Here is a 26,183-nt window from a genome sequence, read left to right as displayed (position 1 = left end):
TATTTAAGGCCTGAAAGATGACCAGTGTAGCTGTTGTGGGAGTGGCAAGCAGAGCAAGGTGGGGCAAAGCAGGAGGCAAGGTCTGGTATGTGCAGGACCTGGTACTGATTGAAGTCAGTGAGGTGGTCTGAACAGGGAGGAAGAAGGATCACCCTGACTGCTCTGTGGAGACAATGAGAAGATGGCACATTGGAGGCAGGAGGCGTCATCCCTGCGAGGTGATGGTGGCCCACAGATCATAGGGCCCCACGCGGCTCCACATTTGAGAGGGGGGAGCCTGTGACCCTGGTTTTCTGGGGAGAGCAGCTGGGTAAAGGGTAGTCCCATTAAAGAGGTAGGTAGGGCTGAGAAAAAGCAGTCAGGAGCTCTGTTGTGGGTATGTAGAAATGTCAGGTAGGCAGTTAGTGGTGTCAGTCCACAGCTCAGAGAGGCCTGAACTCGAGATGTGAATTTGGACGTCTTCAGCGTAGCAGTACTGACCCAAAGCCACAGGAATAGTCAGTCTTTTACAGAGTGAAGGTGGAAAGAGGGCTTTAGATGGGCCTCAGGTGGGTTCCAATATTAAAAGCTTGGATAGAAGAGGGATTTTTTAATGTATAATTGTTTTCGGAGATGAGACCACACACTCAGGCTTTTAAAAGTCAGGCCGTAGAGACTAGTTACTCGTGGCAACGGGAGAAGCGGCACTGGATGTGGAGGTGGTGAGCACAGCACCACAAAGTAACAACGAGTGTTGAGCACATATGGGATGTGGACAAACTGTGAGAAATGGAACTTAGGTCAGCGAACAATTTCGTGGAAATTGTCACCTGGGAACCTAACTTGCTGTGTAACTTCCACCAAAAACTCATTTAAAAAAAAAAAAAAAAAAGTGGGTTAAGGTCCGAATCCAGCCTTCACATAAACTTTCCTGGCCTTCACACTAGAAGGGAGCAGCCCCAACAGTGCTGAACTCGGGATGGCCCTTGGAGCCTGACGTGGTACAGATGCCATCAGGCTTACCCCAAGGCTGAGTTTTCATCATGAGCTGCTTGGCTTTGTCTTCTACTTTTAAAACCATCTTTGGCTTAGTGCCCTTCTGCTCAGATTGTCTAAAAGAGGAAATTTATACTAGAATTGTATGGTGTTCTGTTACACTGTTCGACGTAGGTTTCTCCCTCCAGTGTTAGTTGACTGTTTTTTTAGACTTTTGTCTTCCTGAAACAGTTCATTTGTTCTTTGACGAATGGTTATATTGCTGCTTCTCACCATTTACTGAGAAACACAAGGCCATCAAGCAAAAAAAGTAATACTTTTTTTTTAATGTTTGGGGTCTTCCTCTGAGGAGTTCCAAAATATTTCCCAGAAAAGATGGCTGCAAGCATTTATATCTATATATATCTATAGATACATATATATACACACACACACGTATGTATTTTTAATTGCGCTTTAGGTGAAAGCTTATAGAGCAAATTAGTTTCTTATTAAACAATATACAAATTGTTTTGTAACACTGGTTGCCAAACCTGTGATGTGTCAACACCCCCGTTTCCCACCCTGGGTTCCCCATTTCCATTCACCCAGTTTTTGGGTCCCTTCCTGCCGCCTTGTGTTTGCTTTTGGGCAAGTAATGCCCGTTTAGTCTCATACACACGACTGAACTACAAAGCACGTTCCTCACACATGTTACTGTTTTATAGACCTGTCTAATCTTTGGCTGAAGGGTGAATTTTGGGGGTAACTTCGCTTCTGAGTTTGCAAGGTGGCTGGGGCCCATAGTCTTGGGATTTCTCCAATCTCTGTCAGACTGGTAAGTCTGAATTTGACTTTTGCTCTGTATTTTTTCCTGCTCTGTCTGGGACCCTCTATTTGTGTTCCCAGTCAAAGCAGTCGGTGGTGGACGCTGTGGTCCTTGTGGTCCATTAGTCCTTTGGACTAGTATTTATGTCCCTTGTATCTTTGGTTTTCTTCATTTTCCTTTGCTCCAGACTGGATGGGACCAATAGGTGTATTCTAGATGGCCACTCACTGGCATTTAAGATCCTAGATGCTAGTCCCTGAAGTCGGACGTAGAACGTTTTCTTTATGAACTATGTTATGCCCATCGATCTTGATGTCCACCGAGACCATGATCTCCAGCTCTCAGCCCAGTAACTCGGTCCCTTCAGGGAGTTTGGAGGCGTCTGTGAAGCTTCTGTGACTATGCTTTGGTCAGTCAGGTTGTGCTGACTAACCCGTTTTGTGTGCTGTGTTTTCCTTCACCAAAGTTAACACTTGCCTACTATCTAGTCGGAAAACCGTGGTGGTGTAGTGGTTAAATGCCACGGCTGCTAACGAAGAGGTCGGCAGTCCGAATGCGCCAGGCGTTCCTTGGAAACTCTGTCAGGCAGTTCTACTCTGTCCTGTAGGATCGCTATGAGTCGGAATTGACTCAGCGGCAGTGGCTTTGGTTTTTGGTACTATATAATTAGTCATCTCCCCTCCTCACCACTCCCCTTGCTCGTAACCATCAAAGATTCTTTCTGTGTGTAAACTTTCTTGGGTTTTTTTAATACTGGTCTCATACGATATTTGTCCTTTTGTGATTGACTTATGTCACTCACCATAATGACCTCCAGATTCATCCATGTTGTGAGATGTTTTGTGGATTCATCTTTGTTCTTATTGTGTAGTATCCCATTGTGTGTATGTAACATTATTTATCTATCCTTTTGTTGATGAGCACTTAGGTTGTTTCTGTCTTTTTGCTATTGAAAATAATGCTGCAGTGAACGTGGGTGTGTGTTTGTCCATTTGTGTGAGGCCTCTTTTAGGATATATTCTTAGGACTGGGATTGTATGGTATTTCTAGCTTTTTAAGGAAGCGCCGTATTGTTTTCCATAGTGGTTGTACTGTTTACACTCTCATCATAGTGGTTGTACTCTTTCCATTCTTACCAGCAGTACATAAGAGTTCCAGTCTCCCCACACCACTCCAACATTTGTTATTTTCTGCATTTTGTATTATTGCCAGTAATGTTGGGGTGACATAGCTCACTATAGTTTTGATCTGCATTTCTCTAATGGCAAATGATCATGGGCATTCAGTGTCTTCTTTTGTGACACGTCTCCATATCCTTTGCCCATTTTTTATTTTATTTTATTTATTTATTTATTAACTTTTATTAAGCTTCAAGTGAACGTTTACAAATCCAATCAGTCTGTCACATAGAAGTTTACATACATCTTACTCCGTACTCCCACCTGCTCTCCCCCTATTGAGTCAGCCCTTTCAGTCTCTCCTTTCGTGACAATTTTGCCAGCTTCCCTCTCTCTCTATCCTCCCATCCCCCCTCCAGACAAGAGATGCCAACACAATCTCGAGTGTCCACCTGATATAATTAGCTCACTCTTCATCAGCGTCTCTCTCCCACCCGCTGACCTGTCCCTTTCATGTCTGATGAGTTGTCTTCGGGGATGGTTCCTGTCCTGTGTCAACAGAAGGTCTGGGGAGCATGGCCGCCGGGATTCCTCCAGTCTCAGTCAGACCATTAAGTCTGGTCTTTTTATGAGAATTTGGGGTCTGTATCCCACTGATCTCCTGCTCCCTCAGGGGTCCTCTGCTGTGCTCCCTGTCAGGGCAGTCATCGATTGTGGCCAGGCACCAACTAGTTCTTCTGGTCTCAGGATGATGTAGGTCTCTGGTTCATGTGGCCCTTTCTGTCTCTTGGGCTCTTAGTTGTCGTGTGACCTTGGTGTTCTTCATTTTCCTTTGCTCCAGGTGGGTTGAGACCAATTGCTGCATCTTAGATGGCCGCTTGTTAGCATTTAAGACCCCAGACGCCACATTTCAAAGTGGGATGCAGAATGTTTTCATAACAGAATTATTTTGCCAGTTGACTTAGAAGTCCCCGCAAACCATGTTCCCCAGACCCCTGCCCTTGCTCCGCTGACCTTTGAAGCATTCATTTTATCCCGGAAACGTCTTTGCTTTTGATCCAGTCCAATTGAGCTGACCTTCCATGTATTGAGTATTGTCTTTCCCTTCACCTAAAGCAGTTCTTATCTACTGATTAATCAATAAAAGACCCTCTCCCTCCCTCCCTCCCTCCCCCCTTCGTAACCACAAAAGTATGTGTTCTTCTCAGTTTTTACTATTTCTCAAGATCTTACAATAGTAGTCTTATACAATATTTGTCCTTTTGCCTCTGACTAATTTCACTCAGCATAATGCCTTCCAGGTTCCTCCATGTTATGAAATGTTTCAGAGATTCGTCACTGTTCTTTATCGATGCGTAGTATTCCATTGTGTGAATATACCACAATTTATTTACCCATTCATCTGTTGATGGGCACCTTGGTTGCTTCCAGCTTTTCGCTATTGTAAACAGAGCTGCAATAAACATGGGTGTGCATATATCTGTTTGTGTGAAGGCTCTTGTATCCCTAGGGTATACTCCGAGGAGTGGGACTTCTGGGTTGTATGGTAGTTCTATTTCTAACTGTTTAAGATAACGCCAGATAGATTTCCAAAGTGGTTGTACCATTTTACATTCCCACCAGCAGTGTATAAGAGTTCCAATCTCTGCGCAGCCTCTCCAACATTTATTATTTTGTGTTTTTTGGATTAATGCCAGCCTTGTTGGTGTGAGATGGAATCTCATCGTAGTTTTAATTTGCATTTCTCTAATGGCTAATGATCGAGAGCATTTTCTCATGTATCTGTTGGCTGCCTGAATATCTTCTTTAGTGAAATGTGTGTTCATATCCTTTGCCCACTTCTTGATTGGGTTGTTTGTCTTTTTGTGGTTGAGTTTTGACAGAATCATGTAGATTTTAGAGATCAGGCGCTGGTCGGAGATGTCATAGCTGAAAATTCTTTCCCAGTCTGTAGGTGGTCTTTTTACTCTTTTGGTGAAGTCTTTAGATGAGCATAGGTGTTTGATTTTTTAGGAGCTCCCAGTTATCTGGTTTCTCTTCATCATTTTTGGTAATGTTTTGTATTCTGTTTATGCCTTGTATTAGGGCTCCTAGGGTTGTCCCTATTTTTTCTTCCATGATCTTTATCGTTTTAGTCTTTAAGTCATTGATCCACTTGGAGTTAGTTTTTGTGCATGGTGTGAGGTATGGGTCCTGTTTCATTTTTTTTGCAAATGGATATCCAGTTATGCCAGCACCATTTGTTAAAAAGACTATCTTTTCCCCAATTAACTGACACTGGTCCTTTGTCAAATATCAGCTGCTCATACGTGGATGGATTTATATCTGGGTTCTCAATTCTGTTCCATTGGTCTATGTGCCTGTTGTTGTACCAGTACCAGGCTGTTTTGACTACTCTAGCTGTATAATAGGTTCTGAAATCAGGTAGAGTGAGGCCTCCCACTTTCTTCTTCTTTTTCAGTAATGCTTTGCTTATCCGGGGCTTCTTTCCCTTCCATATGAAATTGGTGATTTGTTTCTCTATCCCCTTAAAATATGACATTGGAATTTGGATCGGAAGCGCGTTATATGTATAGATGGCTTTTTGTAGAATAGACATTTTTACTATGTTAAGTCTTCCTATCCATGAGCAGGGTATGTTCTTCCACTTAAGTATGTCCTTTTGAATTTCTTGTAGTAGAGCTTTGTAGTTTTCTTTGTATAGGTCTTTTACATCCTTGGTAAGATTTATTCCGAAGTATTTTATCTTCTTGGGGGCTACTGTGAATGGTATTGATTTGGTTATTTCCTCTTCGGTGTTCTTTTTGTTGATGTAGAGGAATCCAAGTGATTTTTGTATGTTTATTTTATAACCTGAGACTCTGCCAAACTCTTCTATTAGTTTCAGTAGTTTTCTGGAGGATTCCTTAGGGTTTTCTGTGTATCTTTGCCCATTTTTTAAATGGATTGTCTTTTGTTGTTGAGGTATCATACAGATTTTAGAGATTAGACCTTAGGTGGGTATGTCATAGCTAAAAGTTTTTCCCAGTCTGTAGTTTCTTTTTTTAAACTCTTTTTAGTGAAGTCTTTTGATGAGCACATAGTGTTTAATTTTTAGAAGAACGCAGATACCTAGTTTACTTTTTGGTCTTTGTGTATTGTTAGTTATGGTTTGTATTCTATTTATGCTGTGTATTAGGGCCCCTTGCTATAGCATTGGAGCCCTGGTGGCGCAGTGGTTAAGAGCTCAGCTGCTAACCAAAAGGGCACCAGTTTGAATCCTTCAGCTGCTCCTCGGAAACCCTATGGGGCAGTTCTACTCCTATCCTGTAGGGTTGCTATGAGTCGGAATCGACCTGATAGCAACAAGTTTATTACAGTGTTGATCCTAGTTTTTTCTTCCATGATCTTTATCATTTTAAGTTTTATATTTAGATCTTCCATTCATTTTGAGTTAGTTTTTGTGCATAGTGTGAGGTATGAGTTCTATTTCTTACAGGTGGACATCCAGTTTTACCAGCACCATTTGGTTGGGTTTTGTTAAAAAGGCTGTCTTTTCCTCATTTAATGGACTTTGTCAAAGATCAGATGACCATAGGCGGATGGATTTACACCTGGGTTCTCAATTCTGTTCCACTGGTCAATATGTCTGTTGTTTTTCCATTACCGGGCTGTTTTAACTTCCATAGCTATGGCCACTCTGTAGTGTGAGGACTCCTACTTTGTTCTTCGATAATGCTTTACCTATCCGTGGCCTCTTTCCATATAATGATTTGTTTTTCCATCTCATTAAAGAATCCTGTTGGTATGTGAATAGGGATATTGTAGATCACTTTGAGTAGAATTGACATTTTCACCATATTGATTTTTGTAAATCTCTTCTGGTTTCTTACTGTAGTATATTGTAGTTTTCTTTGTATAGATACTTTACATCCCTGGTTAGATTTATTCCTATGTATTTTATTTTGAGGGGGCTATTTTTTTTTTATTATTATTATTATAAATGGTGGTATTGTTTTATTGATTTCGTTTTCATAGTTCTCTTTATTGGAGTATAGGAATCCAACTGATTTTTATATATTTATCTTGTATCCTGCTACTGCTGAATCTGTTCCAGTAGTTTTCTTGAGGTGTCTTTAGGATTCTCTATGTATATATACTATCATCCCAAAAAACCCAGTGCCGTCGAGTCGATTCCAACTCATAGCGACCCTATAGTATCATATCATCACATAATTCTTAGGTTTCTTTCCTTTTCTCCAGTTTTTCCTCAAAGTGGCACCAATGGATTTGTCTTCAATTTCACTGATTCTGTCTTCCATTTTTTCAAATGTGTTTCTAAAACTTTTTATTGCATTGTCTTTTTCCAAAATTTTATCTTTTGGATTTCTAATTGCTGTTTTTTGTATGATTTTTAATTTTGACATCTTGTTTTTGTATTATTTTCATGAGTTCTTCTATTGCTTTGTCCATTTTCTGTGATTTTGGCTATGGTTTGGTTGGTTGGTGGTGTTTTCCATGATTGCTTTCCTAATCTCTTGTAGAAGCTTGAATATTAGACTTTTGAATTGTGTATCAGGTCGTTCCAGTGCCTTTTCTTCTACTGGAAGGTCATCTGGTGCTTTATTTTGGTCATTTGTTGGTGCCATCTTGTCCTGCTTTTTTTATATGTTTTGATACTGTCTGCTGTTTCCAGAATATTCTGATATTATTTTCTTTATTGATTGTAGGTTTGTTTCATCCTGCTTTTTTGTTGTGTTTGGTTACATCTGGGCAGACCGGGCATGCTTCGTTGCTTACTCATCTGTGGGCACAATAGTTCTCACCACCTTGTCCGGGTGGGCAGGGCAGGAGGAATGGGAATGGGTCATTTGTCTGTGGCACCGATTCTGCTCTGGGCTGTGTGGCGGGGGCAGGACTGAAGCAGTGCCTGTTCCACCTGGGGCCACAGGATGGTGGGGCCAGGGAGAGAGGCGAGGGGTATTAGAGGGAGGGATGGATGGGGCTAGATGTCGGGGGATATGGGAAGTCATACTGTGGCTCTGGCAGTCGAGGGTGCAGGAACAGGGCAGTTCCTGCTGCTGCTGTTCAGCAGAAGGGTGGGGTTATAGGAGTGTGTACTTCTGGTACTGTGAGCTGTCTGGGCCCTTTCTGAGCTGCAGCCAGCAAACATTGCCTTACTTTGCTTTGGGTGTGTCTGTGCTGTTCCTTATCTCCTGTTGGGAATTCCATAAAGGTGCCTTTCTGTGCTATTCATGTGGTGTTTCTGGCTTTATACCAAGATGGCAACACTGTACCTTGCTGGTTGGCAGGGAGCCCCCATTCCACGTCTCCACTGGTTTGCTGTTTTCCGTTAGTTCCTTTTCCTCAGTGGCTTCTAATACTCTGTGTCTTCATTGAAGGTTCAGGATTCCAGGATTGACGTTTGTATCTGCTCCACTTGGTTTTTTGGGTCTTTGTTGCAGAGGGATGGCTTAGTGTGTCTGACTAGTCTGCCATCTTGGCTCCACCCTTCATATCTCTACCATCAGTTAATACACATTTGTAGAGTTGACTGTCCTCCACCCTCACATGATATTTTCATCAACTCCACCTCTTGTTCCCCTAATGCTTACAGTGTGCTTGCTGCTTGTCAGCCCCCATTCCACAGAGCTGGTGAGCAGCTTGAGACCAGAGGCACTAAGAGGAGTAGGGGTCAGGCATCAAAATGCAGAATGTCTAAAAGAGGGAATGTGTATATGAAGTTGTCTGTAGGGAAGAGGAAGGAGCTAGAGAAAGTTAATCAGCTCTTTTTCTTTAGAATTTTTAAAAGCTCAGCTCTATTAGAGAAGGAGGTTGTAGATTTCAGGGAATATTCAATAGTCTTTATTTTCCTAAGCCTGGCTAAAAACTTCCTTTTCCTTTTTTTGTAGTTGAAAATGGTGGTGGTATCCACATAATTTTGAAGTGATGTCCTATGTAGATTGAACTATATTCAGTACCAAATAAAGTCACGCTTGAAAAGTGTGTGAAGACTGAATCCAAGAAGTCGTGGGATTGGATTTGACCATATAAAATGTTTCATATTGAAAACACAAGATGACCTTCAGGTGAGCTGTATGAGAGGCGACTCCTGTCACTGCCACAGCCAAGCATCCTCGTGAGACCGTCGGCTTGAGGCCCCGGTGCGGACAGAGCTGCCTGCTTCTCTGGCAGAGGCCAGTAGATCAAGTTCCTAGAAGCAGCCTTCGCTGCTTTTTACACTGTATGGGGTTTGGAAATGAATGTAAAAACTCACTGTGGGCATTTACCTTTCTATGCCAGTTTGGCTTTTATTGCTTGGATCTTATGCTGACCTGGAGGGGTGGGGTGGGCGGGGGCAGTGCAGAGCCAGGATGGGATCTGTTTGTGGAGAGACGTCGTGCTGATGATGGACCTGCAGCCAGGTGAGACAGGCTCTGCACCTTCTCAGAGGAAATCATGTCTAAGGTGTGTGTGTCAGTGGGATCGTGCCAGATCGGGGAAGATCAAGCTGGAAAGATGGGCTTGACGCAGACTGCATGACCAGGAGTACCTTGGTGAGAGGATCAGTGTAAATCCTAATAGGTACAAAGACTTGTGTGTTTTTGCTTTGTCACACTTTTATTGAAAAACTTTCTGCTTCCCTTTTTAGCATTTTCGTTTCTGACTTTGCATTTTCGAAGCCCAATTACCTTTAAAACTCAAGTGGTTTTCTCCCCCTGCCCCCTTCTACGCTGTTTCCTACTTTTCATTTTAAACATTTTTAAAGCCCTACCCCAGATGTTGAAAACAGGTGACCTCAGCGGGGGAAGAAGTATTACACCTGATGGCTTCTGACTTGGTGTTAAGGAGGCTTCGTTGTCAACAAGACAGAATTGTTCTTGGAACACTAGACGTCATGAACACTAAAATGCACCATGAAAGTCCCTTATCCTCAAATACTGAGCTTAATACAATCGTGGGTGAAGATTCTGGTTATTCATTAGGGGCTTTTTATAGACCGTGTAATAGCTGCTTTTTTAATAAAAGAGAGTGCCTCTTTAACCAAATCAAATGCTTGTCTGCCAGTATACTTCCCCGAAGGGAATCCACTGTTTTCTCATTCTCTCCACCCTCGCCCGGAGCCATCCCGAAAGTCATCAGCAAGCATTGTTGAGGCCTGTGGTGTAGCAGACCCAGTTTTTAAGAAAACCTTATATTCTGTTTTAATTAGTTATCTCTGTCCATTTGCCCAGGTGTTCTGGCTTTGAATATACCATTTGATCTCCATCTTTGTTCAGAGGAATGAATAACTTTAATTCATAAAGCGGGTCAACCACTTACTACAAAGGGGCACTCTCTCCTATTTGTCTTCAGTTCCAAAATGCTTGTAACTGCTGTAGACCCTACTGGAGGACAGCTTTCCTTTCTGTCACTCCCCCTTTGCGTGTGTATGGCCACATGTTTTCTGAACCAATCACTTGGAAAAAGAAGTGAACTTCTCTTGTGTTAGAGTTTTGCTTGTCTATTTAGCAGTCCTTTCTGGGTCTCAGGATTGATGGAACAATAAAAGCCACTTAATGCTGTGGGCTATTTGAATTCCTCATCAGGTTTTAGGAGTAAAAAATAAAAGCTTATCAAATTCATAACTGTGCTGAGTGGTATGGAACATGAGTCTGTCCCAGTCAAACAGGTTAATTATGGCACCAGCAAATTTGCTACTTGGTTTTTAAACAGCAGGATGTACACATTTGAGTATAATAAATGTTTTCCGATTGTTTTGCAAACGTGTCTCATTTACAATCCCAGTTTCTGCCATGTCTGCAGTGTCACCTCGAGTCCTGTGTGAGACACAGAACCGCGGGGGTCCAAATGTTGTGAGCAGCTAGGCCTGTGCGTTTGGTTTTCAATTTGTTGTTCTCTCAAAGTTGATGCAACAGAGGACAGGTTATCCCCGTTTAACGGTCCCACACTCAAAGAGAAAGCAAACCTGATTCAAGAGGTTTTCCTACTTTGTGCATGAGGTCAGGGGTCACTGAGCATCGAGTCCAGGTCGCTGTTAACGGGCTGTGTCCTGTCTCTAAAGAGAATGCTTAGGAGGCTCTGGTCATTTAAGAGGAGATTGATTCATAATCATGGAAGCAAATCGGCATCCGTATCCACTGTTAACTGACTTCCTGCATCAGGTGTTTGCTCCCCACAGAATGGTCACAAAGTACAGAACAGGGGACACTGGTGCAGCTCGTAAGGCAGTGAAATCATTCAGCCTTGAGTGCGTATTCCGCCCATCCTGCTAAGTGGGTTTATGGGGCTGTGCGTGCCCCCGCCCTCTCCTAGAGCACGGCTGAGGCCGTGTGTCTTTAAAAATGCTGCTTCTAAAATCTGTCAGCTAATGGAGGTGCTGCCGGGTGTGGAAAAATGCCCTCTGGTTTTTGCAGTTTCATCTCATGAGCTCCCGGCTCTTCTCTTTGGGGGGAGTGGTTGCAACGTCAGCTATGATTAACAACACACCAGTTCACAACTAAAGCAGCGATGAGTTTCTCATCTTTAATAAAGACCACAGATGGGAATAGTACAAAGCAGGAACCGGCCATGGGAGAAAAGAGGTCAGATCAGGTTTTAGACAACGTTAGGAAAGTCTGAACTTCAAAAATGCTTTCGCACAGATTTGTCTGCCATAAGATTATAGCAATAAAACCCTCTCAGTTAATTTTTTTTAACATTGCAATGATTTATTCATTATTATGAGTAAAAGGTGCCAACATTTTACTGATCTGAGATTGAAGTGTAAAATTTTTGAGTAGTTCTGATGTAACTTGATTTCTAAGATTTTAAAATAAACTTGAAAAAAAAATCCACTCTACATGTATCCATTATTTCCAATTGGTTATGTTAACAAACTTAAAGCCTTAATCAGTCCTATTTCTTTAGGTCCCTCACCGTTTGTGAGGGATGTGGACATAGCGTCTTGTCTTTAACAGACATGCTAACAGACATGCACTAGGTGCTGCACCCTATGCCAGAGCTTCCAGTCAGGCAACACAGACTCTGAACTGGTTCTGTTTCGTTTTTGGTTCCCGGAGGTGTCTTTGACAGGCTGACAAGCAGAGGGTGAAGACCCTGCTTCACCCAGTTCAGGGTCCTCATTTCTTTGGTGTCTTATGGAAACCAACGAGCGTACCTTCCACACGAGTCTCTACATATCAAATGACCAGGCATTACGAATTTGCAGTACAGTCACTTCGATAAAGTTGCTATTTAGTCTTCAAAGTGGAAGAATCCAGCTAATAAAAATGGAATCGTGAATTATAGTAGCCCACTGGTTTCTTAAGTCTCAAACTCATCAGCCGATTTTTTCTGCTCAGTTTGTGCTAACACTGATGGTCTGTTCTGAGGAGTGCCAACAGGGCCACAGGATGACTTTGTACCTAGATAGGCACCCACCTCTTAGGAGCTCTGGGGCCTCTCACACCATCCTGGCTGCATTGAGACCACTCCTGCCACATGTTAACTGACAAGGCTTTGACTTGATTGCACTACAGCAGGATAAAGGTGACAGTTATCACCAGAGTTACTGCAACCCACACAGAAGTCTTTACCTGTAAAAGCCTTTCCCAGTAGAGTATCATCAGAGTTGGGTAGCAGTGGAGTAGATGAGAAAGGCTGTCTTCTCTGGAGGAAGGGACACCACACCCTGCCTTGGGGAGGAGCAGCTGCCGTCAGAGAACAACACAGCACCTGCACAGTCGCTGTCCACTTCCTCCCACCGCCGTTGGTGGGGTGACAGGAGCGAAGTAGGCATGTACTTTGACATTAGGGAGCTGGGCCTGGAAGAAGGAAGGAAAATGTGGAATAGTCCTCATACTTGGTGTTTTTAGGATTATGGTCGTAATCCTAGAAACGTCATGGTCCTCCATTTAGAATCCACATTTTAGATAAGTTCATCTTAGTATCACCCGGCAAATAGTTAAAACAGAAGTCAGCAAAGCCTCAGCCCCTTGCCAGCGGGTTTGCTGCAACGGGGCAGTAGTTCCTCTCTCTCCCGATTGTGGAAAGAGAGAAACCAAAATCTCAAAAGCTAGTCCTGCCGCGTACAGAGACTAACACAGCACCTTCTAAAGACAAATGGAAACTGGGAAGTTGAAGAGGTTTCTGCCCCCGTGTTGTAACTGGCTGTGTGTCAATGAGTGAAGTTCTGGACAGCTGTAGTCTCCTGGACGAAGCTGCTCTGGAGCGTAAATGCAACGTTGTCTGAGTTTAAAGAGTGAGCAGGAAAATAATGTAGATGAACCGAATGGGGAAAGGAAATAAAAATCTGTTGTGTCTTATCCTGGAAATCAGCCAAGACTACGTTCTACTTTGTACCAGTAATGACCTCAATGTGGCCACCTTATGAGGGTGCTGATCACCAGACTCCATGGAACCTCCACCCCAGGCACGCTCAAGCTGAATCTTCAGGGCGAGGTCTAAGCAAGGGAATTCTGAAGAAGTCTAAGGTGACTTCTTGTGTAGCCAGGTGAGTTTGCGTAACTACCAGCTCAGGAAAGAACGCAGAAAACCACACTGTTGATGTAATCACGCATTGGTCAGGAACTGTGCCGGGTGTGACCACCTCCCCGCCGCCACCTACCCGCATCCTCTTGATGCCAGCGCGGGTAACCTGCTGGCAGTCGTACAGCTCGAGGCGCTCCAGGCCCCGGCAGTTCTCTAGGTGCTCCAGCGCCACATCGGTGATGAGGAGGCAGTTATCCAGCTCCAGCACCCGCAGCCGCTCGTGGCCACAGGTACTGTTGCTCAGATGCAGGATCCCGTCGTCTGTGACGAGCTCACAGTGGGAGAGGCTCTGGAAGAGAAGGCGGCAGATGTTCCCAGGGCCCTCGCCCAGAGACCGAGGCCCTGGAGAAGCTGTGCAGTGTCCCACAGGAGCTGCTCACGGCCAAGAAGTCAGCAAAGCCTCAGCTCCTTGCCAGTGGATTTGCTGCAACGGGGCAGTAGTTCCTCTCTCTCCCCTGATTGTGTAAAGACAGAAACCAAAATCTCAGAATTTACCCCTCTGGTGGAGTCTTGTAGCCCATTTCTCCATTTGGAGTGAGACCAGTAAAGTCAGTCTCACGTCCTTCATTTAAGAATGGTGCAGACAGCCCTGCCCGAGAGACACACAGACTCTTTGAATGTTACAATCAAATAGACCTTAAATAGTGTGATTTGACACTGATTGTTTCTCTGGGAAATAAATGGTAAAGGTTGCAGAACAGAACACATCCAGATTAATATACAGTAAACCTGCAAAAGCCAGAACCTGTGTAAGGTAGAAACCTGTCAGAGAAGGAAAATGCAAATATTTTCTACTAACACGAGTGATAGAAAAGTGTAAAACTGCACCCTGTCAAAGGCAGAAAACGTGAGACCTGGAAAAACAATCCATCGAGTTCCAGCTCTAACAGGTTTCACTGTACAGCCAAATGGCATCTCTGTCATCCTCTAAGTTGTGTCAGTAGTTTCAGGCCTGCCACTGCCCCAATGCATATAAAATGTAATATTCACTCCACCATGAAATGTCTTCAAAGACAACAAGTACTGCGTCCAAGTCTCAGTCTTCTGAGCTCCAGCTCTGTGCCAGGTCCCACATTGTGCAGTGGTGAGTGAGAACAGACACCTTCTGTATGGGGAGCTGAAAGCCTGAAGAGAGAAGGGCATTAATCAAACTATAAAACGGAAGCCAGGAGAGCATATCATAGTGGGATTTGACCTGAGGATGTGACAACCGATGACTGCTGTGTGCAAGGCCCTGTGTCGATGGGAGAATGGTGAGCACCAAGTGTGGGAAGAGGGCGAGCATGACGTGTCAGGAGTGGAGACATATCTAAACACAGATGGAGCTGAAGCAGGGACCAGATCACAGAGGTGCGAAGGCCACGTGAAGGAATTTCACCTTGATTCTTACGGAGAAAGCAATGATAAGTTTGTTTTTCAAGAAGATCGTCATGTGCCGCCACACACCCGCCCGAATGGCAGAAATGAAGCCGGTGAGGGTGTGGAGCAACGAACTCATTTGTTGCAGGGGGAAGTTTGGATATTCCTGACCGAAATGCATATATGTGTTAACGAAAGGCAATGCCATACTGGCTGTAATAGCCCCAAACTGGAAAACTACTTGAATATCCAGTAGTAGGAAGGATACATAAATTACACTATGTTCATATGATGGAATGCTATGTGACAAGGCAAGAAGAATACGTGATGTACAACTACAAGGACAATATGGATAAATGTCACAAATACTCAGTGAAGGTGCCAGACAGTATATGGGATTCGTAGACCTCACATAATATACAAACAGGCAAAACTAATCTCTGCTATTGCTACTCACTAGCTTTGGGGAGTTAAAGATTGGAAGGGAACGGGAGTCTCTGCGGTCCTAGTAATGTTGATCCTTAATCTGAGTACCTTCAGTTTATGAAAATACATTGGCCATATACACTTGAAGCCCTGGTGGTGCAGTGGTTAAGAGCTTGGCTACTAACCAACAGGTCAGCAGTTCAGATCCACCAGCAGCTCCTTGGAAAACCCTATGGGGCAGCCCTACTCTGTACCATAGAGTCACTATGAGTGGAAATCAACTCGACAGCAATGAGTTTGGGTTTTTATATACACTTAGAATATGTGCATTTTTCTGTGTGTATATTTTACTTCAATAAAAATTTAAAACGGGGGGAAAAAAATCATCCAGGCTGTCGAAAGTATCAGGAGTACAAAAGTGGATGCAACTGAGAACAGGTAGGGGGTCCTGCAGGCTTTGGGGCGAGGAGATGCCTGATAACTTAGATCCTGATAGATCCTGCTAGAGGAGATGGGCTGGAGGAACTCCCGCAAAATGAGAGAATCCAAGAGAGGCTGACACTGGACACAAGAAACAGGCAGCTGAGTACAATCCCCCAGCAGGCAGGGCAGGAATTAGGAGCTAGGGGCAGGCCTCGCTTTCTCAGTGTAACCCCTCATTGGGTGCCTCCGCACCTGATGCAAGTGGACTTCTTGTGGACTTGAGGTCAGAGTGGGACAGGAGAAGCAGGAAGCAAGGAGACTGACGCAGGAAAAAAGGCACAGGGCTCCTGTTTCCCCGATCCCTGTGGGGCAGGAGGTCTCAGGGAACCCAGGGCTGGAGAGGATAAAAGGAGAAAGTACACCTGAGTTACACGTTCTGTCAGTTATAAAATCAGGTCTAAAACAATCGGGTGGTAAAGAGCAACAGAACTACAAAACTATCTGCAGAATATAGATGTTGTTGGGTGCTGCTGAGTCGATTCTGACTCTGACTCATAGTGACTGCATGTCACAGAGTAGAACTGCCCCATAGGCTTTTCTTGGCTGTAATCTTTACAGGAGAACAGCCCCACCTCTTCCTCTCATAATGCTGCTGGGTGGGTTCAAACAGCTAACCTTTCGTGTTACAGGCCGAGTTCTTAACTGGCGTCTTTAATACATAGTGGAAAACAATTTATCCAGAGTTTCAATGCAGCTGAGTTCCTGACTGATCAGAAAAGCCCCAGGGGTGTCCACAGCCCCTGCTTACACCTAAGGGAAACCGTGTCCAGAGAGAACATGGAAGTAAGGAAAAAACAGGTCAAGAGTAGTTCAAGGCCACACAGGGCTCTAATGATGCTGTAAAATCCTGGCCCTTGAGGACAGAACAAGTTGCAAAGGAGACAGAGGAGAAAGCTGGCTTAAGAAAAATGGGCTTACATCCCAGGGCAGTAAAAGACCAGATTCTGTGGAGGTCAAGAGCCCTGAAGCCCTTCGGCAGCTGTGTAACTCTCTGAGCATCTCCGATAAACAGCGGATGTTAATAGTGCCCTCGTCCCAGGGCTGTTGGTGGGATTAGATCGGATGATACATACAACGGGCCAGCAGAGTGTCCTCTCTGTGGGCCTGTTCAGTGAATGGAGATGCCTCCACCTGCTCCAGGCTCCCAGGCAAAGAGCTCAGTGTGAAATGAGATGTCCAGTGAAAGGGGTCAGCGACTCTTTACTGCTCATTTTTGATCTTTCAATGTATTTTAATTCTTTTTACCCTACAGATGTATTTATGAGCAGATACGAAGTACAACATAAGGATGGCAAACATCCCTCGTCTTGGATAATAACATTTTAATGTGCTGACTCTCACTCTAGCTGACCAAGGTGATGAACACGAACTTCAGTGAAGTAGTAAGGTGTGAAAGTTGGCAGTTCTAACCCACCCAGAGGTGCCTCAGAAGACAAGCCTGGGGATCTGCTTCCAAAGGTCACAGCCTTGAAAACCCTATTGAGCAGTTCTACTCTGCACACATGGGGTCGCCATGAGCTGGAACTGACTGGATGCCAACTAACATTATGATGTTCACATCCTAAAATGAAAGCAGTGACACTGAGAGAACACTGCCTCCCAGCTAGCTCAATTAACAGATTTTTGGAACCAAGAATGACGACACTTTTATAGAAACAGAACCAAACAGGTTCTCGCTGTGGTATAGGGTGATGTCATCCCTCAGAGATGACTAATGTCACAAAAGACTCCCACTCACCAGGGCTTGCAGTTTGGGGCAGTGGATGGAGAGCTGGGTCAGCGTGCTGTCGGTTATCTGGAGAGAAACATGCTGGGTCAGTGTGGCCTCTACATCAGAATGTAGCACCAATCCTGGCTTCGGTGAAGAAGCACATCTGAGCATGAGAACCGAAAGGAATTCAAGACGGATCTGAGGCACACTCAGCGGGAGCACGTCTCTGTACCAGAGAGGCCCGCTCCTGGAGATGCCAAACTTCTCTGGCCTCCCCTCTGGTCCCCCGCAGGGGACAAAAAAGGAGTGGGCAAGGAGGGGCCCCCCTCCTTGAAGGAATCTTCTCTCTGGAGCCATTCCATCACTAAACCTACAAGCTTATTTCTCCCTTAAGTTCTATGAAAAATAAGTCATTTAAAACAAAAATTGGCAAAACATGGTATCCTGAACTTTTCTAGCTGTCTGATGACTGAGGACAGCCAAAAGTTCCCATGCCCCACTGCCACGCCCCTCACGGTTCCCACATCCTGCCAGCTACACTGGGGCCTGGAGGACACAGGCTGTAGCCGTGCTTGGCTGTCTGGCCAGTGACTGAGGGGCTACCCTGCAGGGCTGTCAGAAGGAGCCACTCACCAGGATGCATTCTTCAAGATCCATCTTCTCCAGGTCATGGCAATTCTGAAAGAGTCCACAAGACCAGCCCCCACCTCACCACGCACATCAGTGCTCAGGGCAACACTGTGGCTCGCCCTGTCCCTCGGGGTCCTGGCCCAGTGACCTTGTTCTCTCCCATTAGGGTGTGTGTCATGTTCCTGGAGCAACCCCATGAAGCTGCACTTCTCAGCCAGAGGGTGCCCTCTGAGTCATGTTTTCTCTGGAAATGAGAATATGGCTGCATTTCCTTCTCTCAACCCAGAAAGACAGGTGCCCACACCTTCCCAGCGGCTCACACACGTCAGCATGGGATATTATTCTAGCCGTAGGAGGTGAAGAAAGCAGGCCCATGCTGGAAAAGAGCACTGGGCGGGGGTGCTCAGTCCCACGGTGGGGGTGGGGGTGGGAGTGGGAGAAGTTATCGACGCCCCAGGAGGATAGGGCTTCCTGGCAGCCTGGGGGGCCCGCAGTGGTTGGCATTTGCAGGGCAACACTGTAGGAGGCAGTACGGAGGGCAAGCCCAGCTCAGCAGGGGAAAGGTGCTGAGGGCCAGGCTGGGGTCTGTAAGGAAGGGCACCTCCTGCCAGAGGGGAGGCACCTTTCAGGCGCTCACACCTGTCAGAGTGAAGCCTGGACCCCCTACGGGGCTCTACGTGACCTCCTCAGTTTTCTGGCCAACTGGAAAAAACAAAACACATACTAAGGGCTCTATTCTACATAAACCAAAAAACCCCAAACTCGTTGCCGACTCATAGTTGATTCTGACTCATAGTGAGCCTATACCTACTGCCGTCGAGTCGATTCCGACTCATAGCGACCCTATGGAGCAGAGTAAAACTGCCCCATGTGGTTTTCAAGGAACAGCTTGGTGGATTTGAACTGTAGACCTTTTGGTTAGCAGCCAAGCTCTTAACCACTGTGCCATGGCACCCGTCATTTCTGAAGATGGTTGTTTTGCACACCCCAAAACTACTCTAAGTCACTTTGAATTAGGGAGGTGAATCAGAGATTTTTTTTTTTTTAATCGATGCCTTACCCGAGCTAGAAGTGTAAAGCCTGCGTCAGTCAAATGGGAACATCGGGCAGCCTCCAAAATCCTAGGTGGTGGGGAGATGCAAGGGAGAAAGAAGTACCGACTGGTTAATACGCGGAAACACAGGCTTAACGCCGCACAGCCTGACTGAGCTCACCCCTGACGCACGTTTCCTTCTCCTACCAGCTGCAGGTGCACACATCGTCCCTACTGGACAGAACAACCTTCTCCTACCAGCTGCAGGCGCACACATCGTCCCTACTGGACAGAACAACCTTCTCCTACCAGCTGCAGGCGCACACACCGTCCCTACTGGACAGAACAACCTTCTCCTACCAGCTGCAGGCGCACACACCGTCCCTACTGGACAGAACAACCTTCTCCTACCAGCTGCAGGCGCACACACCGTCCCTACTGGACAGAACAACCTTCTCCTACCAGCTGCAGGCGCACACACCGTCCCTACTGGACAGAACAACCTTCTCCTACCAGCTGCAGGCGCACACACCGTCCCTACTGGACAGAACAACCTTCTCCTACCAGCTGCAGGCGCACACACCGTCCCTACTGGACAGAACAACCTTCTCCTAACAGCTGCAGGCGCACACATCGTCCCTACTGGACAGAACTAGGCTTAGGGAGGACTATAACCTGATCAAAGCCCCAGAGTCCCACCCTGAAGCACGGCCGGCATCAGATCTAGAATTCTTCTCACAATGTCTGCACATTGTTTTTGTTTTTAAATATTTCTCTCATTTTTGGAGACTTTAAAAACAGAATTAAAATTGACTTTTATTCAACAAAATCTGAGATGTGATGTATTTTGTCGAATTCCCAGGTACCCTACAGGAAAGCAGAAAACTTGCAGCCAATGAAAAACGGGTTAATTCTCAATTACCCATACTTAACAGGGACGGATGCACAAATAACACTTCTAGGTCAAACGCCCATTTTATCAACAATTTTGACCTCTTTTTTGACCAGTTTTTTTTTTTGACCAGTTTTGATCACTAAGATTCCTTCAGTGAGCAGAAATATCAAAATTATCTAGAATCTTTCCCACCACTACAGTAAGAAGGGGGGGGGCATGAAATAGATCATCCTTATAAGATATGGATGATGTGAAAATGCTGAGCAGGGGACTCTAAAATCTGTCCTGCCACAAAAGCAAAGGATAAGCTGGCAGGAACTATCAGAATCAACTTTTTTGGAACTCTAGTTTACAACAACCAGAAAACTTAACCAAAAAACAAAACAAACATACAAACCAAACACCCGAGTCTTGGTCAGAGCTTTGTGTTGCTTTAACCGGTTCCTACCGCCCAGCTCTGCGGCAACCCTGAAGACAAGGCTGGATTCTCGGTATAGGTTCCCAGTACCAGAGGGAGCAACAGGGATCTTATATCCAAAATATTGTGGCTATTTGTTTTGACCTGTCTGGTGGACTCCCTAAAGGAGCAGCTCAAAGGGTTTGCCTTTGACTAACTCAGAACTCTGCCAGGGTTGGGGTAGTTACCTAGGGTCCTTTGTCAAAAACATCTGAAGGCAATTGTATTAGCACTTGTCACCTGGGGCAGGGATAACAATTTGTACAAATAACAGACAAACCAAAACTTGTGAAGAAAAGTTAAGAAATGAGGTGCTTTAGCGAAGAAGGGCCTTGAAAAGCTCCTGCATATTCTTGGGAATTTAGAAGGCCACACATACGCCCAGGGTCAGGCTCATGCTAAGAAAATAACTGAGAAGGCCCTAGGTAATCCCCAGTGGCCAACCTTCAGGCTCTGCTCAAGCCGGAAGTGAAGGATAAAGCAGGGCTGTAAACTGCCTGGCTGAGGACTGAAGGTGTACACCAACACACACACAGATCAACTGCAAAGACCGGAGATTTTTTTTTTTTGGTTCCAGGAGTTGAAGAAAATCTCTGTTAAATCACTAGCTCACCACCAAGCTAATGGGACAGAGATTTCAGTGGCCACACACAACAAAAAATAATGGAACTTTAAAAATTAGGCAAGTCACTAAACAAACAACTGTTAACAAGCAGCAAGAAGAACCCTGGGGAAAAGGAAGGATCTGATTCCCAGAGTTAAACCATATTATAATAATCAAAATGTACAGTTTTAAACAAAAATTATGAGGCATGCAAAGATAAAGTATGGCCCACCTTAAGAAAGGTGGCCTTTCAGTTACACTGATGAGATCTACAAGACTAGATAGTGTCTTAAGCCAATCTCTTTTGAGATATAAAAGAGAGAAGTGAGCAGCAAGATGTGGGGACCTCATACCACCAAGAAAGCCGTGCCAGGAGCAGAGCGAGCACATCCTTTGGACCTGGGGTCCCTGCCCAGAAAAGCTCCTAGTCTGGGGGAACATTGATGAGAAAGCTGAAAGAGAGAGGAAGGCTTCCCCTGGAGCTGATGCCCTGAATTTGGACTTTTAGCATATTGTAATGTGAGGAAATAAACTCTTTGTTAAAGCCAAAAAAAAAAAAAAAGGTGGCCTTTGTCCTTGGCTCCAGAGAAATAACCCTTGAAGTAACTGTGGACTTCCAGGCCATGCCTGAGAATCTGTGCTGACAAGTAGGGGCTGGCTAGACCAGAAAAGACTCACCTAGGAGGCTGATATCAACTAGCCTCAGGAGGCTTGATTGAGCCTATCATGCAGGACTAGTTGATAAAAGCCCTGAACACAGGCTCAGACAGCTTCCTGGGACAGGAATATCTACCCTCAGGAGTGTAGCATATCCCTTGGGACACAGAAGCTCCACATTGGGAACCCTCCCAGACCTTGCCCTGTAGCAGTATGTTGTCTCAGGCTCTGTTCTCTAGAGAAGCAAAACCAGTGAAGTGTGTGTGTGTGTGTGTGTGTGTGTGTGTGTGTGTGTGTGTGTGTATATCTATATATACACACACACAGACACTCATACATACAGATTTATATCAAGGAAATGGCTCACATGGTTATAGAGGCCATAAAGTCCCAAGTCCACGGATCAGGTTGGAGGCTTCTCTTGACACGTAGCTGCAGGGCTGATGAACCCAAGATTGGCAGGTCAGATGGCAGGCTTCTGGTTCACAGGCTGTGGAAGCTGATGAATCCCAAAATTGGCGGGTAAATTTTTTTTTTTTTTTTTTAAGCTGTTAGCTCAAGTCCCAAGAACCAAAGGTCAGATGCAGGATCCAGAGCAAGCAAAAGCCAGCGAACTTCACCAAAAAGTCCACCTATATTGGATGCAGACCACACCCTCAAGGAAACTCGCTTTCAACTGACTGGCTACTCATAGCAGATCTCATCATGGAGGTGATTACATTATATCACATCTCAATATGGGAATGCGTACATCATTATACGACTGCCAAACTACATCACAACTGCCAAACCACTGAGAATCATGACCCAGCCAAGCTGACACACAACCTTAACTAGCGCAGTATATCTGTAGCCATCCCACCCACTGCCGTCGAGTCAATTCCGACTGATAGCGACCCTATAAGGACAGAGTAGAACTGCCCCATAGAGTTTCCAAGGAGCGCCTGGCGGATTTGAACTGCCAACCTCTTGGTTAGCAGCCGTAGCACTTAACCACTACGCCACCAGGGTTTCCACTCTGTAGCCAAAGGTATGGTATAATCTCTGTGAATCCTGTGAGTCGTTCCAGCAAATTATTGAAGCCAAAAAGACAATGGGAGGCAGCAGGTCAGAAAGTAAGGATGTCACATAGATTACTGAGCTTGTGGTTGGCATCCTGAAGGGACAGTTAGAAAGCAGCCCCAAGTTTGTGGCCAATAGGTCAGAGGGTTGTGGTATCATGTGGACTCCCCAAACTAGCAGTTTGCATCTGCCTATCTGGCAGTCTGAAGAACGGTGTCCTTTTTAAAATTTATTTTTAATACTATTGTGTTTTCAGTGAAAGTTTACACAGTAATTTAGGTTCCCATTTAACAATTTCTATACAAACCATTCACTGATATTAGTTACATCTTTCAGTGTGTCAACATTCTCTTTAACTGTGTTCTGGTCCTTCCAGTTCCAGTTCTCCAGTTACCTGTCCCCTTCTCTTCTCTGCTTTAGAGAAACTGTTGACCTTTTGGTCTCATGTAGATGGTCTTTCAATGGAACACCATACTGACAGGTAATATCCTTTATTTTGTGTGCCAATCTGTTATTTTGCTAAAAGGTGATCAAGGGGATAGTTTCAGTTCAAGGTTTAAAGAGTATCTCAGGGTGATAGCCTCAGGGAATTTGAGTTCTGTTCTGCATTTTTCTCCTGATCTATCAGGGTCCATCTATTGTGGCCCTGATCAGAACAGTCAGTAGTGGTAGCAGGACATCATTTAGTTCTTCTGGTCTCAGTTTAGATGATCCCATGGCTTGTGTAGGCTACTAGCCCTGCGTACTAGTTCCTTCTCTGAGACTATGGTTTCCTTCTTTATCTTTTGCTCCTGATGAGTAAAGGCCAACAGTTTTATCTTAGATGGCTGCTCACAACCTTTTAAGACCCCAGATGCTACTTGCCTCACCAGGAGGCAGAACATGAACGTAGTGAACTATATTATGCCAATTGACCTGGATGTCCCATGAGATTCCGGTCCTAAGCTTTCAAACTCAGAAAACCAATCTCTCAAGGTGTTTGGTTTTGTCTGAGAAGTATCTCTAACTACAAAGGACAGTGTCCTTTTGACTTGTGAGCTCTGACCCAGCTTTTAATATGCTGTTGGATTCTGTTCACTAGTATTTTGTTGAGGATTTTTTACATCTATATTCATAAGGGAAACCCTGCTGGTGTAATTAAGAGCTATGGCTGCTAACCAAAAGGTCAGCAGTTCAAATCCACCAGGCGCTCCTATAGGCAGTTCTACTCTATCCTATAGGGTCGCTATGATTCGCAATTGACTTGACAGCAACGGGTTTGGTTTGTTTTTGGTTTATATTCGTAAGGGATATTGGCCAGTAGTTTTTTCTTGTGGTGTCTTTGTCTTGTTTGGTATCAGGGTTATGTTTGTTATATAAAATGAATTAGGGAGTATTCCTTCTCTATCTTCTGGAAGAGTTTAAACAGGATTGGTGTCAATTCTTCTCTAAATGTTTGGTACAATTCCCCAGTAAAGCCATCTGGTCCAGGACTTCATTTTGTTGTTGTTGTTAGGTTTTTGGTCACTGATTCAATCTCTTGTTATGGGTATGTTGAGATTTTCTATTTTCCCTTGTGTCCATTTGGGTAGGTTGTATACTTCTAAGAATTTGTTCATTTCATCTAGGTTATGGAGCCCTGGTAACACAGTTAAGAGCTACTGCTGCTAACCAAAAGTTCAGCATTTCAAATCTACCAGCTGCTCCTTGGAAACCCTATGGGGCAGTTCTACAGTGTTCTATAGGGTCGCTTTGAGTCAGAATCGACTAAACAGCAATGGGTTTGGTTTGGTTTTATCCAGTTTGTAGCCATGTAGTTGTTAATAATATTCTGTCACAATTCTCTTTATTTCTATTGGGTCAGTTGTAATGTCTTCTCTTTCATTTCTTGTTTTGGTTATTTGCATCTTTTCTCTTTTTATCTTTGTCAGTCTATTGTCAATTTTGTCAATTTTATTGATCTTTTTAAAGAGCCAACTTCTGATTTTGTTGATTCTCTATTGTTTTTCTGTTTTCGATTTTATTTCTGCTCTGATCCTTGTTATTTCCTTTCTTCTGGAAGGTTTAGGCTTAGTTTGCTCTTCTCTTTCTAGTTCTTCAAGTTGTCACGTTAGACTGTTGATTTGAGAGCTTTTTTTCTTTTTTCATGTAGGTATTTATTTCTATAAGAGAACTGTCCTCACTGTGCTCCGTAAGTTTTGGTATGTTGTGCTTTCACTTTCATTTGACTCTAAGAAATCTGTGGTATTTCTTCTGATTTCTTCCTTGACCCACTGGTGATTTAATAGCGTGCTGTTTAATTTCCATATGTTTGTGCATTTTCCAGTTTTGTTTTTTTTTTCCTGGTATTGATTTCTAGCTTCACTTCTTTGTGGTCAGAGACAATAATCTGTATGATTTCAATCTTTTTAAATTCATCAAGACTTGCTTTGTGACCTAACACGTGGTCTATCCTGGAGAATGAGCCATGTTTACTGGAGTAGAATGTATGACACTCCAATGTTGAGTGCATATGTATTTATGATTAAGTCTTCTTCATGAATTGACCCTTTTATCACTCCATAATGTCCATTTTTCTCTCTTCTAATGTATCTTCTCTTAAAGTCTACTTTGTCTGATGTTAAGATTGCCACTGCAGCTCTCTTTTGGTTAGTATGCACATGGTTTATTTTTTCCATCCTTTCACTTTCAACCTATTTGTGCTCTTGAGTCTAAGGTGTGTCTCTTGTAAACAGTAATAATTGCATCTGGCTTTTTATTCATTCTGCCACTCTCTGCCTTTTGATTGGAGCATTTAGTCCATTTACATTCATTGTAATTAGTGATAAGAAGTGACTTTTACCATTTTGTTGTTTTTTGTGTGTCTTAAGGCTTCTCTGTTTTTGTCCTTTACTACGGCCTCCTTTTGTGTTTTGTTTGTTTATTGTAGTGAGTCATTTTGGTTCCCTTCCCCTTTGTGTGTATTTTTTTAGTGGTTACCATGAATATTACATTTAACAGCTTGTATTCATAACATCCTAGGGTAAGTTGGCACCAACTTAACTTCAGTAACATACAAGCAATTCTATATCATTCCTCTCCCCCTCCATTTTGTTATTGTTATCACTAATTACATTTTTATATTTCATATGCCCTGTAACATAATTTCATCCTTGCTTTTTATATATTCGCATTTAAAAAAAACATGAAGGACGAAACAATCACAATTATCAAGCATAAACACCTTACTACTAACCCTGATACTTGTCCCTGCATTTCCTTTTATTCGGAATTTTTCTTTGAATTACTTTCTAGTTATCTTTTCCCTTCTAATCTGCAGAACTCCCATTAGTATTTTTGGTAGGGCTGGTCTGGTGGATAGAAACTCTTTCAGCTTCTGTTTGTCTGGGAATGTCTTAATTTCACTCTTATTCTTGAAGGATAGTTTTACTGTGTATACTTTTTCTTCGTTGACAGTTTTTTTTTTTTTTTCCT

The 26,183-nt window shown here is 44.0% G+C and overlaps 2 protein-coding genes across 13 annotated transcripts in view; one reads left to right on the top strand and one right to left on the bottom strand.

Moving 5' to 3' along the window:
- The window catches only part of UBP1 (upstream binding protein 1), a 56,072-nt gene extending 45,699 nt beyond the window's left edge, over nt 1-10,373 (top strand). For all 5 annotated transcript variants that reach the window (XM_010595524.3, XM_010595525.3, XM_010595523.3 and 2 more), the window contains one exon: nt 8,793-10,373. Coding sequence is in view for 4 of the 5 variants with exons in the window: in XM_010595525.3 (XP_010593827.2) it covers nt 8,793-8,830 (38 nt within the window). In the remaining variant the exon portion in view is untranslated. The remainder of the gene's footprint in view (nt 1-8,792) is intronic.
- An 864-nt stretch (nt 10,374-11,237) lies between these two features.
- FBXL2 (F-box and leucine rich repeat protein 2) overlaps nt 11,238-26,183 on the bottom strand; it is a 111,252-nt gene continuing 96,306 nt past the window's right edge. For 5 of the 8 annotated variants that reach the window (XM_023554868.2, XM_023554875.2, XM_023554870.2 and 2 more), the window contains 4 exons: nt 19,083-19,143; nt 18,026-18,070; nt 17,420-17,476; nt 12,904-13,702 (listed from right to left, as the gene is read on the bottom strand). In XM_023554868.2, the coding sequence (XP_023410636.1) occupies nt 13,301-13,702; nt 17,420-17,476; nt 18,026-18,070; nt 19,083-19,143 (565 nt within the window). In that variant the 3' untranslated portion in view covers nt 12,904-13,300. Of the gene's footprint in view, nt 12,687-12,903; nt 14,539-17,419; nt 17,477-18,025; nt 18,071-19,082; nt 19,144-26,183 lie in introns of those variants that run through there. The other 3 variants (XM_023554869.2, XM_010595528.3, XM_064277434.1) reach the window with 2 other exon arrangements.

The sequence above is a fragment of the Loxodonta africana genome, chromosome 27 (genome assembly GCF_030014295.1).
Source record: "Loxodonta africana isolate mLoxAfr1 chromosome 27, mLoxAfr1.hap2, whole genome shotgun sequence".
Classification (NCBI taxonomy): domain Eukaryota; kingdom Metazoa; phylum Chordata; class Mammalia; order Proboscidea; family Elephantidae; genus Loxodonta; species Loxodonta africana.
Note: the sequence above shows the minus strand (reverse complement) of the source record. Positions and strands in the feature narration are given on the sequence as shown.